Consider the following 19,773-nt stretch of genomic DNA (forward strand, 5'->3'; position numbering starts at 1 on the left):
TAACAAATCTATATCAGGATTAAAATCATATTGAGCTTCTGTAAAGAACATTCACAAAATAAAGGTCACGCGACATAAGGCTATCTTTACTAATTGCTTAAAAGCAAAATTAAGTTTCCAGATTGACCTCTGAAAGGAGGAAACTCCAGAATCTGTCAAGGCCTTTTGCGGAGACGGGTAGAAACTTGTAGGATTCAAAGTTGATTCCATAGACCTTTGAGGCCCAAACTCTTTTCATGCAGAGAAATGAATGGCATTTTAAAGTAGAAGCAATATTTAGAGTAATATGCTCTGAATAAGAAACTCCTGCAAACACCGTAATGACAGCGTTGGTCCTCACCAGTTGCAGCTTTTGTACAATATGGAACCCAGTTCCATATATTTTTTTTTAAAAAAAGAGTTATGGAACTGGGTTGGTAGGGATGACTTTATTTTTTTTATATTTTTAAAGGTTTAGCTCTAGATTGGTCCTCTCACTAAAGCAAAAACAGTGATTCCAGTTTTGTGAAATGGGGGCTAGGCTTTCTTTGCAATATATCAAATTTAAAAAAACAAACATTGAAATGATTTCCACCTGCATTACGCTTCATTACTGTAGGTTTTTATTACCCCTTCTGTGTGCTTTGTGAAAACATCTCTTGAAATGCTAATTTAAAACATGAGTCCTCATAAAGGGCGAACACAAGTCTAATTTGAAACAGCGGCCGCTTCCCTGCTATTCAAGGCTAATGAACCCTATTCTGCCTGAATAAATAACCCGACAGTTCATACAGTGTCACAAAGAGGACACTAATGTAAATGAATAGAAGGAGCAAGTTGCCTCTTAAAAACAGTAGCTGTGCTATTATGAGGCCTTAACGTGGACCGAGAAAAGAGTTTCTTTTCACCAGGAAATAAAGAGCTACTGTGCAAGAAAGGTGGCTGTGTAAGCAGTATTAAAGGGACAGAGTTTTATTGAATTGGATTACCTTGGTTTTATTCAGAAATGTCATGTTCGGTATGTAATGCATGAACTTAAGCACGTTCAGCCATGAGGATGCTGAAATCTTTGATAAGACTATGAACTAGAAATAGTTAGGTTGAAGATTAGAGATTTGTGAATGCAGCTGATTTCTTTTGCAGTTCTAAAGAAAGGGAAGAGACGAACTCCCATTTTTTCCCCATCCCATTTCTTGTAACAGGCTGTCTAAGTCCGACTTCATCCTTCCATAAAACCAGTTGTGGTGCTTGTATCACTCAAAGGCTTTGGGGTATCTTCGTTTTAATGCGCATCATATATTTTTTTAGAAAAATATGAGTAAATTTAGTGTAGAAGATGACCTGAGGGAGGGGTCAAACATGTCATCAGCCACGAGTCCCTGTGCGCCCGCAAGAGCGCTTAAGTTCAGCTTACCTTGAATTCCTTTCTCTTAACACCCGCTAATTTCCCTTGACTGTTAGTAGTTCAGATTCTTGTGGAGAACATAAACTTACCATAAATCTTTATACCCTCCTGAATTCCCCAGTGCTTGACGTGGTCATAGTCTTTCTAGGGTTCAGTAATTAAATAGTTTTTCAGGAACTCTTCTTCACTCTTCCTCATTTCTTTAGGTCTGTGGTTTACCAGCAGAGTTCAAAAGAATCTGCAACTCTGCAGCCATTTTTCACTCTGCAATTGGATATCCAATCCGATAGGATACGGACTGTTCAGGATGCCCTAGAGAGCTTGGTGGCAAGAGAGTCTGTCCAGGGCTACACCACAAAAACCAAGCAAGAGGTAGGTGTTCTCCGGACAGTAAAGTATGTGCTTAAGATGCTTGGTATTGTACACAAGTGAGTCCTCGGCCTATGACCACAGTTGAACCCAGAATTTCTCTTGGCTAAGTGAGTTTTGCCCCATTTTACCACCTTTGCTGCCACAGTCGTTAAGTGAATCACTGCAGTTGTTAGCAATATGGTTGTTAAGTGAATCTGGTTTCCCCATGGACTTTGCTTGTCAGATGATCACATGACCATGAGGCTGTTGCAACAGTCATAAGTGCGAAAAACGGTCATAAGTCCCCTTTTTGTGTGTATGTGTGTCTGTGTGTTGCTGAAACCTCTTGCAACCACCAGCAAATTGAGTGCCCTTCTGCTTTCTTGCATTGGTTAGCCAAACTAACACACAGTTGATAGAACTGTTACACGCCTCGTGGTATTTTTCCACTGCAGCAGGTTGGCATATTAGCATAATCATTTTTTATTTATTTAAAAAAGAGCCCAAGGAATCTCTGCAAACATTGATGCACCATACGCTAGAAAAGAGTTGGCATTTCCACACTGTTTTAAGCATTCAGGATTTGGGGGAGAGGCCGCCTGCCTGGAAAAACCAAGAGTGAGAATGTGTTGCCTTGCAAAACGATGTGTGGGCATATGCAGCCTGTCTGGATTTGATGTCTGACACTTGTGGGAGGAGGGGGTGGGTGGGAGAACATCTCCCTGGCTGCCTGAGAGGCTTCCTTGTACGGGGATAAATCCTCCTCCCGCCCTTGGATTTACCACCTACGTTTTGCTTGGCCGGGCCCTGGCTTTTGGGGTTTGCAATGTACGTGGTTTTAGTCTTCTCATTTATTTGTAAACTCAAACGTTTCAATTATGGTTTGTAGAAAAGAGGATGTTCGCTTTAAGGTGCTAGTCTAGTCTGATTTATGTGTTAGTGTCCTGTCGGACAAGTATCACAATCATTTTTTTTTAAAAACCCTCTTAAAATGACCATGAATGTTATGTGCTTCAAGTTTTGCACTTTGTAGCATTTCTTAACATTTGTTTGATTGATTTCTATAGCTGCCTGTCTCGGTAAACGACTCTTGGGCAGCTTACAGTTCAAAAACATACACTACTATTAAAATTTAACATTTTAAAATAAGAAAAGTGTACATTAAGCTTGTAGTTTCCTGGCTATAAGACGGAAGCCGTCTCTTTGACTCAGTGATTAATTTTTAGCCAGAGCCAGGAAGAAAGAGTGAAAATTAGGGTAATTGCTAGCTTCAAGTACTGTTTCTGGGTAATCTAGAAAACAACTCCCTTTGTCCTGATTTGGAAATTTCCCAGCTGACCTCGAATTCTGAACTCAGCTGAGTTCCAGTATATCTATAAGCTTCTTTTGTCTCCTTTTTGACAAGTCTTGGATGAAATTTCAAGGGAGTTATCCATAGTTTTATCCTTAATTTTCTTTAGCTATTTTTACACAAATTCCCTAAACCACAAAGATGACTCTAGTTAAGGAATCTGAAACATTTGAAAAGGAGGCACACAGGTTTTTTTAAATGAAGAAGCTTCAAAGCATTTTCCTTCTCTGCCTTGCTCCTTTCAGAAACGTCCTGCTTTTTTTTTTAATTGTATGGAAATGACAAACCAATCTTGCTCCCTTACTTATTTATTTTGCCTTATTTGTACTCCAGCCCAATCTTTAAGGACGGTATACAGCAACATGAGGGATCAGCAAGGCTACAAAGAAAGCTGTATAATCCATGGGTGTAACAACTGTTCAAAGTATCGATTGCCAGTTGGGTTGATTTTGACAATTGCATTGGTGGAAATGGGAGATTCAGTTCAAATTCTGCTTTTGCTCCGCCAGGTAGAGATTAGTCGAAGAGTAACGTTGGAAGAGCTGCCTCCTGTCCTGGTGCTGCACCTCAAGCGGTTCGTCTATGAAAAAACAGGCGGGTGCCAGAAGCTCATTAAAAACATCGAATATCCTGTTGACCTGGAAATAAGTAAAGGTGAATTTCGTGAACAGAGCAGCCGTTTACTGGTTTACTGCTTTGGTGTAGCTATTTAACAGTCATCCATCTCTATCTCTAAATACTTCTCCGTAAAACATTTTCCTTGCAGAAGTTCCAAGGTTATCATGCCTCAGACATTCTTTCTTGGCAGGATAAAACTCTTGCTACATTTTAATTGTACTATTTTGACAAGTGTAATCTTTAGTATCGCCTCCCCCCCCTCCCCCAATAGTTTGACGTATAAATCAGCTTTAAATTTTACTCACCTTTTAAATTATTAGCGATTGTGTGGCTGTGAGAGAGGGATCCTAGCTGAAGGTGAGCAAACACACTCTCCATGTGCTTCCCAAGTCACTTTTATATTACTGAAGTGTAACTCGTACACAGGGGCAAATTTGGTGGTTTCTTCCAGATGTGCTTGAAGCAAAAACATATACCATTTTCAGACCCAAGACAACCTGTGTGCCAAAATTGTTTTGCATTGAAATAAATCCTTTTTATGTTTTGCTTGTCCAAATTTTGGCTGGAATCGAGCCCTTCTGGAGCTTAATTTTACGAGGCAGGGGCCTCCAGCCTTGGCAATCTTTACGACTTGTGGATTTCAACTCCCATGCTGGCTGGGGAATTCTGGGAGTTGAAGTCCACAAGTCATGAAGTTGCCAAGGTTGGTGACCCCTATCACGAGGCAAATGTGGCCAGGTGGGTTTGTTCATTGTCCCTCCTGTCAAGTTCAAAACAGCTAAAAGGAAACTCCCTGGAAAAATCCTTGCATTTCTTGGGCCACTGCAGCTGAATGGAGGCGCTAAGGCCAACAGATTCTTGTCAGCTGCCTGCTTGAGTTCACCCCCGTCCCTTGCTTGATTGCATGTAAAAAAGAACAGCCAGAAGTTCTTTTCGAGCCTCCCAGAGGTGCTAATTCACCACATATTCTGTGTCCTGTTTCAGAGCTGCTGTCGCCAGGAGTGAAAAGTAAGATTTTTAAAGGCCAAAGAACCTACCGGCTCTTTGCAGGTATGTAGTCTTTACCCCATAAGGTCAAGAATTTTGTAAAAAAATCATTTTGGCTCCTTCCCTTCCTAAATCTAAAGCAGTCGATAATTCTACAAGCAAAAGTTTAGAATTGTGAAATTGCAGGACCTGAAGTTAGGATCCTAATTAGATCCTATTCTGTAAATCAAAGAAACTCGAATTAAATTGCTCTAGGCTTCCCACTTGTGAGGGCAAAAATGTAACCTTTAGCAGCTGGAACTTTGTTCGAGAGAGGCATCACTATGGATTGCAAGAGATAGTTGCTTGGATTATGGTTGGGAGGAGGATATTTCTTAAATTTGTAATCATTTCTTAGTTGCACAAATTGGGGGGCGGGTTGCACAGCTGCTACAAAAAAAACACCATATATCTCTCAAACACTCCAAGGGGTAGAGAGATAATACGATTTTTTTCCCCTTGGCCTCTTAACACTCTGTAAAATCACCAAATGTTAAATCACCACTGTGATTTTCAGTAATGCTGTAGCAAGCGCAAAGCTTCAGGGAGATATAAAGATATTGAGGTGACAGCAGAAATGGACCCACCTAGGCAGAGATGAGCAACTAGGCAATTTTACAGCCTGTGGACTTCACCTCCTATAATCCTGGCTTGGGAATTCTGGGAGTTGAAGTCCACAAGGCTGTAAAGTTGCCATACCCCTGGCTCTTGACAAACCAGCTCTTTTTGCAACTTGTTGGTCTAGTTTTGCCTGCCCGTTTCCCATTAACAATTTTATTTTTAAATTTAATTTCTTGGCAGTTGTCTACCATCATGGAAACAGCGCGACTGGTGGACACTATACTACAGATGTCTTTCAGATTGGTCTTAATGGCTGGCTGCGCATAGATGACCAAGCTGTCAAAGTAATTACTCAACACCAGGTGGTAAAACCATCAGCCGAGCGCACAGCCTACCTCCTGTACTATCGCCGAGTTGACCTGCTTTGAAACCTCCAATCTTCTGCTGTGTTTGCCAGATTATCCGCTTTCTAGAAGGCCAACTCTCTTCTCCTCTCTCCTTCCCCTTTCTTTTTCAGTGATCTTCAGAGCCTCCTCTTCTCTTTCTCCTCTCCTCTCCTCTTCTCTCTCCTCCTCCCCTTTTGCAACTGTTGAATAGAGGAAAGGGGGAAAGTTCCTTTCCAGAGGTGTGCAAACACAACCTAGTTGGTGTTGCTTATTGACTTGGCAGAATGAAGTCTTTGGGCTTAAACAACTCACTTTTTTTGTGAATCCCATGGAGGTTGTGGGGTTTTCTTTGTTTCTTTTCCTTTTCCTTTTTCTTTTCCTTTTCCTTTTTTTGGCGCTAACGCTAAATCCTAAGAGATTAAAATGGGATTTGCAATGGATTCCCACTTTCTAAATGCATAATAGGAACAGCCTTTGCACCAGCAACAAAACTTGTAGATTTCTGTGAAAATGTTTTATCTTTACTTAAAAAAAAACTTTAAAAAAAAAGAGACCTGCCCTTCTACATCCTCTCCCATTAGTTTTTTGATAAATGATAAAAAATGAGCCAGTGTCTATCAAGGAAAAAAGTTTTCTCCTTTAAAAAAAAAAAAGAAATACTCTTAAAAAAATTTACAATATGCAGAGTTGCTGGTTTCTGATATGAGAAAAAAAATACTCATTTTAATAATTGTGCGATGGAAAACTGCTTAAGTACACATTGCAGATCAAAATACTTGGAGTTAAAAATGTTAGTCTATATAGATGGGTGATTGTAACTTTATTGCTATTAAGAGATTTAAAAACTGCATTTATGCTTCTGTGTACATGGGATTTTAAAACAAAAAAAAATGGGCAAAATAATGAAGGTTGATATTTTCTTTTAGTCTGCTTTGTTTAATTTTGCTGTCTGCTCTCCTATAATGTTGAGTTCCTAAGTGTACACAGTGTAGTGATATCTAGGAGTATAAAGTTGTCGCCCATCAATAAAAAAAAAGTCACAAAGTTGGTTTAAAGCTTTTAAGAGTGTTCTTTGGGGAAGGGGATTCAGCTAAAAATAGCAGAATGGTAGAAGGTGGAGTGGAGGAAGCTGAAATGAAGGCTGGCTATTTGTAAGCTAAATAGACACACAGAAATGCGGTTTAGTTGCCCTTCATTTAAGGCAAATATATTGCGAAAAGTAATTGGGACATACCATTTGGCTCAAAGGGTATGATAAAAATAAGAGAATGGAATTGAAGGAACACCCATTTTTTGTGGGGTTTGTTGAGATGGCCTTCATAATTGAAAGGGATGATCGCGAGCAAGCTAGATAGGACCTGCCTCGTAGATGTCGCAAACGCCGATATGTGGAAATAAGCCAGACCTTGGACCTCATTCGTTTGGGTGAAGATATCAGGATACGGGGTTCTTAAGGATAAGTATAATGGGTCGTACACTACTTTGAGATTGCATGATTGGTGCAAGTGGTTATGGTAGGTATGCTGGGGGAGAAATACCGTACTTAAGTAAGGATATTAAACTGGCATTTCCCTTTACAAAGTTGACATGTTCTAAAAGTTTCCTCTCCTTCCCGTCTTCACTCCCTGCAAATGGTTTAAACCGGCTTACTTAAATTCTAGACAGTCCCAATCAAGACTTGGGACAGTGAAGTGAACCCCAAAGGATAAAAATGAGAAGGAGCAACCCTGCTGAATTGATTACAAATGCATTACAAGGGGAACCAAAGGCACGGTGGAGTAAGATTAGGAGGAAATGGAAGCAGGGAAGGGCCGGATGTATTTCCAAGGAAAACGTCTTGTAGAGCAGGGTTGCCAATTTAAGGCCTGTGGATTTCAACTCCTAAATAATCCCGAGCCAACTATTCTGGCTGGGGAATTCTGGGAGTTGAAGTCTACAAGTCTTTTAAAGTGTCCAAGGTTAGGCACCCCCCTTGTTCTAAGAACATTAGGCTTTTGCCAAGGAGACTTGCTACCTAGTCTACACAGGGGTACATTTTTAACCATACCAAGTAGAACTTCTAGCCACTAGGCTGAGTTTATCGTTTGGGGGAGAAGAATGGGAGAACAATTGTATCCGCAAATCCAGGAGATGCTTTTTCAAAAGCCAAGTGTCCTTTCCATGTCTTACTGAGGATTATTTGAGTGACTGGAAGTCTTACCCAGGCCCATTGGATCTTTGGAGTTTCAGATTTTCTTGCGCAATTGAATTGAGTTGGCTCTACTTTTTGGGAAATTTGAAACCCATCTGCCAGAACATCTGTGAGTATGTAGCGTATCCTCCGGACCGGTTAGGAACTCCCTGCTGGGAGAAACTGTAAAATGGGAAGGGGAATATTAGAGAATTCAGAAATCAAGTCAGTGAGACGCTTCCTTTTCTCCACAGCCTGTGTTGAAAGAGATTGTACAGTTGCTGGACAGATAATGCAGCTGGAGAGCTGGCTGCAGGAACCCTTGGCAACGGGATCTGTTGCTTTAAGACTTTTAATGGCTTTTGAGCAGTTTAGAATAAAATAAGTGCCCTTTTAAAAGATTTGGTCATAACAGTTGCAATAAACAAGAATCACAGAGCCATAAACTGTAATATAAACCAGACTTTTCCCCTCTGAAAAAGCTTGGACAAATATAATTTTTGCCTGGTGCTATAAAAGCAGACGAAAAGCATATGTGGGAAAGGAGAAGCTTCCTCGTTTCAAAAGCCCATCGGAGTTGGTGGATATCAAAGGAGATAACTAGTCTTAACTACTGGTCAAGTTCATTAGGGGAAGAGGAAGTCTTTCCGTCTTGAACCTGTGACCAGAAAGAAGCTTTGGGGCAGTAACACTACTAAGTATTGTATGTTGTGTTATGTACTATGTTGGGGAGGAGTGTGAGCACCAGTCCTCTTCCGTTGGCATGGAGAACGCTCGGTTTGGCTTATCAAGGTGGCATCTCGCCACCTCAAGTGGCCCTTCCCATGAGTTGTCCTGGGAACATCAGAAGATACTTCCACACACCAATAAATCTTGTAGAGAAAGCCTCTTTTTACTATTAAAAGTGTTTGAGTGGGTTGTAGACCTGGAGTAACTAAAGAGACCTGTCTTTAGGTTGGGGGGGCATCTTGCAAAGGCACCACATTATTCTGGCAATTAGCTTCCTACAATCCTTTGGCAAGACATAGCATCCCTTCAGAATGTTCCATATCCTGAGCGTGTATGCCGAATTGAAGAATGTCCAAGGAGAGATTCCCAGCTTTAACCCAGAATTTGGTGGGACACATACCCTGTTCTTGGAATCCATGCTTAAAAGCATCAGGAGGGGAAGATATGCAAAAGAACAAGTGCCAGACTCTTGAAGATGATCTGATCTTGCTAGATGAATGCAGATTTGTGCCAAAACAGAACATCTTGTTTGGACTCCTGGCACTGGACGTTCTGTGTCTTAAAACTCGGTTCCCAAACTGATGTGGCAATGCTGGAGCCCTTCCTTGTGCCAGAAGGAACCCTAGTGCCATGCCACATTCACCAACTCTACCAAAGTTTGGAATCCTGTGTGATAACCATAAATCCAATTTCAAGCGTGGCTTAGTGTGTGCTCTAAATCCAGCCAATTATCCAGCCTATCCCAGAAACAATTCCCTGGTTGACATGATAAATGTCCCCTCTTCCCTTGAATTTCTGGGAGTTGCCTAGAAAGTCTTGGGACAGGGAAAATGAGAGAGAAGTGGTCTTTCCAACCACTTTGGAAAGACTTCCAGGAAAAAAAAAAATCCCTCCCTAACCATATCTGGAATGATATGTTCCAAAGAAGGAGAAGGAAGAAGAAAAACACCAAACTTAAGCCAGAAGACCACTGGCTGCATGTCTCCAGTTGCAAGTCACTCTTAACCACCTTGGCAGACAATCCCACAACATGATTTTAAACTGGTTTTATTGTTCTAAAACAAACCTCAGGGTATTCATTCATCTTCGTGTGGACATCATGGTAAGACGAGAACTGTATTAAGCTGCAGCCATAGTTTCATTTTGTAAAAGGGAATCCCACGCTTATTCTAAGACTTCAAATGAATCTTGGCAATTAGTTTTTCCCATTTTTTCCCACCTGAGGCAGTCCCTTTTATGGTGTGTCCGCCATAGCTCCTTCACCTTAGCTCAGATCCCATCAAAGCAAACTTCTAGCAGTTTTTTTCTGTTCGTCTTGCTAAAATTGTTTATTAAAAAAATTGAGATACCGGCAAAGCCCAGGTTAAATCATTGTCCTGAAGTTTTTTTTATGCTTCCTCTTTTTTTATTTATTCTCCAGAGAAACATGCACATTGAGAAACAGTAAGTCCGACGTGTTTCGTTTTGCAATAGCTGCTAATAGAAAAGTATGTTCTCAATTACCTCGTTGCAAGTTTATTTGCTATCTTTGTTTTTAATAAGCATCCCTGAAGCAGGCTGAAAAAAAGCCTTTATTCAAAGGAGATTCTTTTATGATGTGTTAGACTGGAAGGAAATTGCGAAAGAGGACAGATGTACACATTTACAACTGAAACATCCTGCCTGAAGTGAAAGCTGGACAATATATATATTTGCATGCTTGCCAATTAAAGGACCCTTAGTACTTTTCAACTACCACTAAGGGGCTACTCTCATTTAATCCTGATTTGTTGAAACTATCAGAACTGGGGGGATTTGGGGGGGGGGAGCAGGATGGGGAGGAGAGACTTGTTTTAAAAAATTTACCTCAAGAATCATGCAATGATGCCAACAATACCAACTAAAAAAAATCAGAATTGGCTAATGCTGTTGAGCAATTCACTACACTGTTATCACCTAACCACAACATTGGTTTTTGCGCATAAGGGCTTCGTGGTTCTGCATTCTTTCTCATGGAACAAACAGTGTTGTCCAAAAAGTACATTTCGGTAACTCTCTGTGGATAACTTGATATTACAAATATTCTCGAACCAAGTTTCACTTGAAAATCTTTAGCTTAATTGATCCTTACATTCAAGCATTTGAATATAGGAACAGGCTTCCTTCCCTCCTCACTCAACTTCAATTTTAATTTAATTTTGAACACTATTCTCATCTTTATTTTTTAAATATCGGGTAAAATGTTCCTTTCAGGGATAGCCCTCTTCAGATGTAGCATCTACTAACTTCAGACTTTTAAACTTTATGAAGAATCATTGTAGTTAAAACTCCATGGGATCTGGCTTGAGGTTTATTCCAAAATGGTTATATCTCTGGCTACTTAGAAACATGAGAGATTTATGGAACCTTCAAAGCAAGTGCAATGTCCAAATGTCATTAAAAAACCCATTTGGCATAGGAAAATGACGTCAACGCTCTGCTTGTATATATCTCCTAAAACCCGATTCCTTAGTGAGAAGATGCTGGATTAAATGGAATATTGGTCAGTCCCTACAACACAGTCTTCTGCTCCTCATCCTTCAGAGCTCTCTCTCTTTTTCTTCTCCCCCCTGTAATCCATCCACACGCTAGCAATTAGCCCTACTTTGGACAGCACAAGCAGTTTGAAGGTCAGGAAGCTTTCCAAGCTAATTTTGAAATGCTAAGAACTGAACCCAGAACCTTCAGATGCCAAGAAGCATAGAAAGAGATCCAACTGTTGACCTATTCAATTTTGTACAATCAGCATTGACCACCAGCAATAGATGTAAATCTCAAGCAGTATGTTTTCTGGTCTCCTCCGCAGAGGCCAAAAGTAAAACTGACCGTATCCAAGCAAAGATGCTCAGTCTTTAAGCGAAACAACTGCTATGAAGCAGCTGGATCCTTTCCTCCACATACTCAAATCAAGGCTGCCATCCAATTGAAGGAATCTTGATCACTCACATGTCTTTAGACATCTCTCTTAATTTGAATGGACTAATTCAAACCCATCACTTACAGGAAGCCCTTTGCTCCTATTTGAACTTGAACTAGAATGGCTGGGAAGCTCTTGTGGACAATAGTTTAACCGGAATGTTAAATTTTCCAATTTATTTCATGAACGGTTTGATGTGAGAACTTAACACATGGAACACTGGACGTAGAATGGGGAGGAACAGAGAGGTTTTTAAGGACAGTTGCATCTGCTTCCTCCTCTGACTTGGATGAGAACTCTCTCCGTGAGAGTTTGGGTTTAGAGTAGTTCAACTCTAAACCCAAACTCTCATGGAGAGAGTTCTCATCCAAGTCAGAGGAGGAAGCAGATGAGCCGGCCTTACTCCTACCGCTTCTGAGCCTTGCACCACAACTCTTAGAAGGCAATCCAGAGTCACCTTCCCAAATCAGGAAAACAAATATGGGAATTGTTTCATCATTGCCTCTTCCAGGTGATTGAAGAACTTCCCATCACGTCCTTCAGCTGCCTCTCTGGACCATTTAATGGACTTCAGTTGAATAGAGCTCTTTCCATTTTTCTCCACTATTCTTCTCCAGAGTGCACCTCACAGATAGAAGAAAAAAGGACTGCAGCCTTGGGTGGAAGAAAGTTTTTCTCTCCCATCTTTAAATCTGGATTTGTGTGTTGGGGGACACACACACACACAGAGAAACTTAGTGTGTAGTAGACTGAAAATAACCCCGAGGGACAGGAGGAATAGCCACAACTTAGACAACGGCTGGCTAAGAGAAATCTTAGACTAAAGCAGGAATGCAATGTGAGAAAGCATCTCAGATATACCTCCATCATAAAAACAATATTCATGAATTTGGCGTTCAGGCCTGGTCTACCTCCAAGGGCTGATGCCCTGGAACTGTCTAGAACAGTGGTCTCCAACCTTGGCAACTTTAAGACTTGTGGACTTCAACTCGCCAGCTGGCTGAGGAACTCTGGGAGTTGAAGTCCACAAGTCTTAAAGTTGCCAAGGTTGGAGACCACTGGTCTAGAAAATCCATGGAAGACACTGAAGAAATCCATGAATGCAGGACAGCCCCACCCTCCAGAAAATCTCCCCCTCCCCACCTCCCATCTCTTTTCTTTCTTCCTACTCGCCCAACAGCACCCTGTCAATTACCTGCCAGGCTTGTCAATTTCAAGACATTTGCTGTCTTGGCTTGCAACTTTTTTTGCGGGGAGGGGAGGGGAAAGAAAAGCTGATGGTGGCAGAAGTAAACAAATTAAGAAATAAAGATTGGATTTGTCTCATCTCCTGCTTGGTGTCTCCCCTTGTCTGTCTGTCTGTCTGTCTGTCTGTCTGTCTCTCTCTCTCTCTCTCTCTCCATCCTGGCAGACTTGGGAGGGAAGGGGAGCGCAAGGGTTAAAGAAACTTCTCTCGAGGCCATCTCGGCATCCTCGACCCCTTTGGCTCGCCTCGGGGGAAATCTGATGAAAAAAAAGGGGGGTGGGAAGAAGCAGAAAGAGGGTTATATAAAGGCGGAAGAGTCGGCGAACTCCTGCAGTCTTCGGCCGGGAGTTTGTCGCCCGTCGCCCCCTTCTTCTCCCCGGCTGAGCAGAGAGACGGACGCGCATTTCTTTCGAGCGGAATCCCGAGGATCCGATCCCCTTTCTTGGCAGAGGTGAGCGCCCCGTTTGATTCCTCTGGCCGGCTGTGGTTGAGTGGATCTCCAGCAAGATTTGCTTTTTCCTATCGTATAAACCATGCGAAAGATGAGCCTTGGGAGAATGCTGTTAGATTCTCTTTCTTTCTTTCTTTCTTTCTTTCTTTCTTTCTTTCTTTCTTTCTTTCTTTCTTTCTTTCTTTCTTTCTTTCTTTCTTTCTTTCTTTCTTTCTTTCTTTCTTTCTCTTTTCCTCTCCCTCCCTCCTTTCCTTTTTCCTTATTTCCTTATCTACTTCTTTTCCTTCCCTCCCTCTCTCCTCATAGCCTCCTTTCTTTTCATTCCTTCCTTCACTTCTTCCCTCCCCATTTTCTCTCTCTCTCTCTCTCCCTCCTTTCCTTTTTTACTTACCTACTTCTTTTCCTTCCCTCCCTCCTCATATCCTTCTTTCTTTTCCTCCCTTCCTTCCTTTACTCCCTCTCTTTTTTTCTTTCATTCTTTCCTTCACTCCCTTACTTTTCCTTATTTCCTTACTTCTTTTCCTTCCCTCCCTCCCTCATATCCTTCTTTCTTTTTCTTCCTTCCTTTACTCCCTCCTTTCTTTTTTCTTTCGTTCTTTCCTTCACTCCTTTACTTTTCCTTATTTATTTACTTATTTTCCTTCCCTCCCTCCCTCATATCCTTCTTTTTCTTCCTTCCTTCTCTCTCCCTCATTCTCTCTCTCCCTTTCTCTCTTTTCCTTTTCCTTATTTCCTTACTGATTTTCCTTCCCTCCCTCATATCCTTCTTTCTTTTCCTTCCTTCCTTTACTCCCTCCTTTCTTTCTTTTTTCCTTTTCATTCTTTCCTTCACTCCTTTACTTTTCCTTATTTATTTACTTATTTTCCTTCCCTCCCTCCCTCATATCCTTCTTTTTCTTCCTTCCTTCTCTCTCCCTCATTCTCTCTCTCCCTCTCTCTCTTTTCCTTTTCCTTATTTCCTTACTTATTTTCCTTCCCTCCCTCATATCCTTCTTTCTTTTCCTTCCTTCCTTCTCCTTCCCTCATTCTCTCTCTCCCTCTCTCTCTTTTCCTTATTTCCTTACTTACTTATTTTCCTTCCCTCCCTCATATCCTTATTTCTTTTCCTTCCTTCCTCCCTCCCTCTCTTTTTTTCTTTCTCGCAGGAGAGAAAGCAGACAAGGTAAAGTTTGGGGTTAGAAACCACCTTACCAAATTCCACATTTTGGAATCGTACCAAAGATTCAGGAGTGTGCAAGCCTTAAAGGAGGATGCACGACTTTCCTATCCCTGGGGCAGCTCTAAGAGCTGAACTGCAGCTTCCTTAATGAGGCCAAGTGAACTTTCAGTCCCTTTCAGCTTTGCTTCAAGTTTCTTTCATTTGGCTCGGCGGGTGCCAAGCCGAATGTGTTTGCTTGCTTTCAGATTAGCAGGGCACACACCCAGAAAATAGGGTGAAGTATCTTTTGTGGACCTACCTTGAGCCAGTGGAAAGAGTGTGGTGGTTTTATTCCCAAGTATCAAGTTATAACAGAACAAGGATCAGATCTTTGCCTGCTTTGAATGGATCCATTTTTACCCAGTGGGCTGTAGAGCATAATATAGAAATGCCACTTCATGATCATTTTAATTTCTCCCATCTCCTCCTTTAACTAGGGAAAACATTGCTTGCGTTGTCACTTCATTGCGTTGGCCTAATCCTAGACTAAGGTACTTATTATAGAAAGCCTATTCCATTCAATGGGATTCAAATATGCTCAGTAATTGCAATTTACATCAAATAGTGGTTGAAGTACTTGTGACGGGGTCCTTGGTGCTCTCTGAGCTTGGTGGTTTTCTTGCAGATGTTTCATTACCCAAAATATGGTAGGTAACATCATCCGTGAGCCACAAATATTATCCTTGATAAGTATTTTATGGTTATTTGAAGAAGGAAAATTTGAAGATTGCCCAAGAATGTAAATATTTTCATGGAAAACTGAAGCTACCAACCCCAAGTAGATTGCTCCGTGAGTTTGTATGGACAAGGACCTGATTTCCTTTGTGAAATCTTCTTCTCTCCCTGATTCTCTAAGCGGTTCAATCAGTCAGTCATTAAAAGAATGTATATTTTGGATGTATGCTGTTTACTTTTTCAAAACCTGAGAGCGATTTATCCAGCAATTTAGCCCAATGTTAGAAAAAAGGGTCAATGTTGTAAAGCCACTGAAGACAAATCAGGGCTAGTGTTTCATCTTTGTCAGCTGGTAGAGACTAACTCTCTCTTTACATAGAAGTTTAGAATCCCCCAAATTAATATTCCTCTGTCTCTGTCACATGCACAACATTTTAAGGGCAGCGTAGACCCAAAATGCACATTGCTTTAATGATAATGGGTTGACCTGCTTAGATAAGATTAGGATGAGAAGAAAGTCTTGCAAATGAAACGCAGGTTCTTGCCCATCCAAATTCACTGCCTTCTACTGTGGGCAAATCTTCAGAAACAATTGCCAACTCAGTAGGAATTCTTTGGAAGGCCAACTTCAGGCCATGCCCTCGAGCACTTTCTCTTCCTCTGCTGGTGAGCCACAAGTAAGTAAGGAGCCCATCTTATGTTTCTTAGCATGTTCTGTCTCCTCTGCCTGTCCTAACCAAGAATGACGATCATGTCTGCTAATAAATCTCTCTGAAATATTTTGTTACCCCTCCCATCCAACCCAACCTCCCCCCCAAAAATGTTGTTACCTACTTATTGCCATGGGGGAGGAGCGGGAGAAATAGAGAACGCCAAACCACGACATTTCCAAGCAAGATTTCCTTTGATTTCCGAATGGAAAAGAGCTTCAGCGCTGATTGGCCAACTCAAGGATTTCCCCTTTGTCCTGACCTCCTTGATTAGTTTTCCACTTCAGCTCCATGTCTGCCTTCGGGGGGGCGTTTTTTTTTCCTGTGGACTTATGGATTGCTGATCAATCCCAGATGTTAAGGGAGCATCTGTAGCATGAGCTGGGTGGGTTTGTAAGGAGGCGAATATCTCTCCTTAAAGCAAATACAGCTGGACTCAATGGCAGCATGTTCCCTCAGAAGGAACTTACAGTCCATCTTTCTGAATTCCAAATCAAACAAACTTTTGTTGGAGTATTTGTTTCCCCCCTAAGAGATCTTTAAATCTGCAAAACAATCTGTGCGATATCAAGAGATCTTTCTGGCCATAGTACTGTTGAACATGAGATTCTCACCTTGTTTTGGGTTAGGGTCGCTGTCCATTTGACATCTTTTTTTTCTGGGTCTAATCCACATGGAGGAAAGAAAGGACCTTCTCTTCATTTCTGAACGTTCTTCCTTTCAGAAGAAAATGGGAAAAAAATCTGGAAGGGTGGCAGAATGATCAGCAAGGGCCCTCACCAAAACAAAACAGGGATTTTGGCAGAAGTCCCAACGGTTCCACCACAAAACCGCGTTCGACTAAAGCGCGCTCGACGAAACCGCGTAGCTGACGTCATCACAGCGCGACGAAAAAAGCACGCTGTGAACGCTAAAGCTAAAATTAACCCCTAAACCTAACCCCCCTAAACCTAACCCTAAACCTAACCCTAACCCTAAACCTAACCCTTAACCTAACCCTAAACCTAAACTTAACCCTTAACCTAACGCTAACCCTAAACCTAACCCTAAACCTAACCCTAAACCTAACCCTAACCCTTAACCTAACCCTAAACCTAACCCTTAACCTAACCCTAACCCTAACCCTTACCTTAACTTGAATTGGCTTGCTTTCAAAGCGCTTTTTAAAGCGCCCTTTTATCTCCGCGGTCGCTGTTGTCGCGCTGCTGATGACATCAGCGATGCGGTTTAATCGGGCGCACTTTAGTGGAGCGCGGTTTTGTCATGCCAGGGTCCCAACGATTCCATTCACCAATATTGGCCTTGTGTGGGACTCAGATTTGGGCACACTGAACCATCTAAATTTGCAACTTTGCAACTTTAATAAGATTTGTATGCCGCCCACTCCCTAGGGACTCTGGGCAGCTCACAACAAAAGTAAAAACATAAAAATATATATTAAAAAAACAATTATTTAAAAGTAAGATATCATCCATTCAATCAAGTGGGGCTGGATATTAATCAACAGCCCCAGGCCTGCCAGAACAGCCAGATCTTGGTCACTTTACGGAAGGCTGGGAGAGTGGTGAGGGTCCGGATCTCTGCGGGTAGCTCGTTCCACAAGGCTGGTGCAGCTACAGAGAAGGCCCTCCCTCAGGGAGCCACCAGCCGGCATTGTCCGGTCGACAGCACCCAGAGGAGGCCCAACTTGTGCGATCTTATTGGTCGTTGGGAGGTGAATGGCAGGAGGCGGTCTCTCAGGTAGCCAGGTCCAATACCATGTAGGGCTTTAAAAGTAATGACTAGCACCTTGAAGCGGGTCCGGCGACCAAAATTGTCCCACACGGGAGTGGAATGACACCTAAGGGGATAAAACCGACAGTCTCGTGCACCCGAAGGGCTGCCAACAGACTGGAGTAGATTGAGTTGAGATTGACGGGTCAATAGCCTGATTTGGTACAGTCAAATCTCCTGAATTTTCTGGACAGTCATGAACTGTCTTGGCAAGAAAGAAAGAAGCGCAACCAAGCTGGGGACGTCATTCTCCCGATGACTGGATTTTGAGACCGTCCTTCTCACTATGCCTGTAATGCTAGAGCCAACCCTGTCTGTGATTCAGGGCATTTGACATGATGCAGCAAATAGGGACACATTGACTGTATGACCCCTGAACTGTGCTACGTATTTGGCAAAACAGAAACCCAGCTGGGGCTCGGCGACCCAGAAGCTTAAGAGCATCTCTGGAATCTCCAGCTTCTCTACAACAGACATTCCTGAAAATCTGAGAGCCAAGAGCACTCAGTGCCTGCTCTCTTTTATCATGAGATGCAAGGCGGTGCTCCAAATCCCAGCTTGAAGCTAGTTAGTGGTGTTATCTTGAGCTGCCGAGAGAGAGCAAGTGGTTCCTTCCATGCCAGGTTGAAATAACCTGGCAGGCAGATGTGTCTGCGTACTTCTCAAAGCCCCACTCATGAAGTTCAGGGGCAGGAGATTTAGCTTCAATAAATCAAAAGTCTTTCTTGACAGAGAGAACTGTCTAACCATAGAATTTCCTAACGCAAGTCTAACTGTGGTCCAGGAGCAATTTTGCTAGATGAGACCTTTTGAGTTCTTCAAACCCTACGGCAGTCGCCTTCCTCTTTGGAGGTGCTGTGGTTTATAAAACTATTCCATCCCTCATTACCAATTCAGCAACTGGACACGAGGATGAATATAAGTGTTGACCAGTCTTCAGGTTAAGACGTAGTGCAGCGTATCCCAATTTCAGCAACCTGTAGATGTGTGAGATTCAACTCTGGATGGCTGGAAAGTTCTGGGAGTTGAAGTCCACACATCTTCAGGTTTTCAAGGTTCTTCAACTTCGACTTTGGTGGTTGGAGAATTCTGGGAGTTGAAGTCCACACATCTTCAGGTTTTCAAGGTTCTTCAACTTCGACTTTGGTGGGTGGAGAATTCTGGGAGTTGAAGTCCACACATCTTCAGGTTTTCAAGGTTCTTCAACTTCGACTTTGGTGGTTGGAGAATTCTGGGAGTTGAAGTCCACACATCTTCAGGTTTTCAAGGTTCTTCAACTTCGACTTTGGTGGTTGGAGAATTCTGGGAGTTGAAGTCCACACATCTTCAGGTTTTCAAGGTTCTTCAACTTCGACTTTGGTGGGTGGAGAATTCTGGGAGTTGAAGTCCACACATCTTCATGTTTTCAAGGTTCTTCAACTTCGACTTTGGTGGGTGGAGAATTCTGGGAGTTGAAGTCCACACATCTTCAAGTTGCCAAGGTTGAGAAACACTGATCTAGGGGATGGAGCATATCATAAGAAAGGAGTGGAGTTACAGTCAACAGGGGAGGAATTTGCCTGGATCGAAGGCAAAACGAATCCCGTACTTCTAACAATGAAAAAGTCCACAGAGTGACCTCAGCTTGATCCCCTGATCCTTTGGACTCTTGGCAATGCCAAGGAATGTGGGCCTGGCTGACGAAGCACCCTTTGCTTGGCAAGGAATCCCACCCTTTCATTTAAATCATCTTGTGGCCAAAACATCTGGTTTTGACCACTTCAGTGACAGGTCCTGGATGAGAAGGAAGCTTGCAGTCGTCCTGGCTGACCCTAGTGTTTACAACTCCTCTTCCACTGATTTTTATTAGTTGAGGAGCCCAAATGGCTCCCTTGCTCAACACGGCATTTGGTGCATTGTGTAAATTATGCACTTGGGAAACGGCTACTCACGGAGTGCTCACTCTTGGAGAGCGCATTGTCTCCTGGAGTGTTCCTGCTTTGACACGGAATGGTTTCCATTTCAAGGTTCCTTGAAATTGGTCCACCTGGCATCCCCAGGTGGAAGGAAGCACATTTCAACTCAATCAGAGACATTTCCTTCTCCTGAGAGGTTTAACCGAGTTTGATGCCAAAGAGGAGCTGATCTTGCCTTCTGGGAAGGGAAAAGAATTAAAATTTGCCTTCCAATTTCCCAAAGGTTTTCTTCTCCAAAGAGTTTCAACTGTTTC

The 19,773-nt window shown here is 42.3% G+C and overlaps 2 protein-coding genes across 6 annotated transcripts in view; both read left to right on the forward strand.

Moving 5' to 3' along the window:
• The window catches only part of USP10 (ubiquitin specific peptidase 10), a 29,419-nt gene extending 22,693 nt beyond the window's left edge, over positions 1–6,726 (forward strand). For all 5 annotated transcript variants that reach the window (XM_032230188.1, XM_032230190.1, XM_032230191.1 and 2 more), the window contains exons 11-14: positions 1,591–1,756; positions 3,596–3,740; positions 4,689–4,754; positions 5,532–6,726. In XM_032230188.1, coding sequence (XP_032086079.1) covers positions 1,591–1,756; positions 3,596–3,740; positions 4,689–4,754; positions 5,532–5,719 — 565 coding nt within the window. In that variant the 3' untranslated portion in view covers positions 5,720–6,726. The remainder of the gene's footprint in view (positions 1–1,590; positions 1,757–3,595; positions 3,741–4,688; positions 4,755–5,531) is intronic.
• Positions 6,727–13,031: 6,305 nt separating this feature from the next.
• Positions 13,032–19,773, forward strand: part of LOC116517713 (cysteine-rich secretory protein LCCL domain-containing 2-like) — a 26,288-nt gene continuing 19,546 nt past the window's right edge. The window contains 1 exon segment of the mRNA XM_032230845.1: positions 13,032–13,208. The gene's annotated coding sequence lies outside the window, so the exon portion shown is untranslated.

This window comes from Thamnophis elegans, chromosome 14 (genome assembly GCF_009769535.1).
Source record: "Thamnophis elegans isolate rThaEle1 chromosome 14, rThaEle1.pri, whole genome shotgun sequence".
NCBI lineage: Eukaryota > Metazoa > Chordata > Lepidosauria > Squamata > Colubridae > Thamnophis > Thamnophis elegans.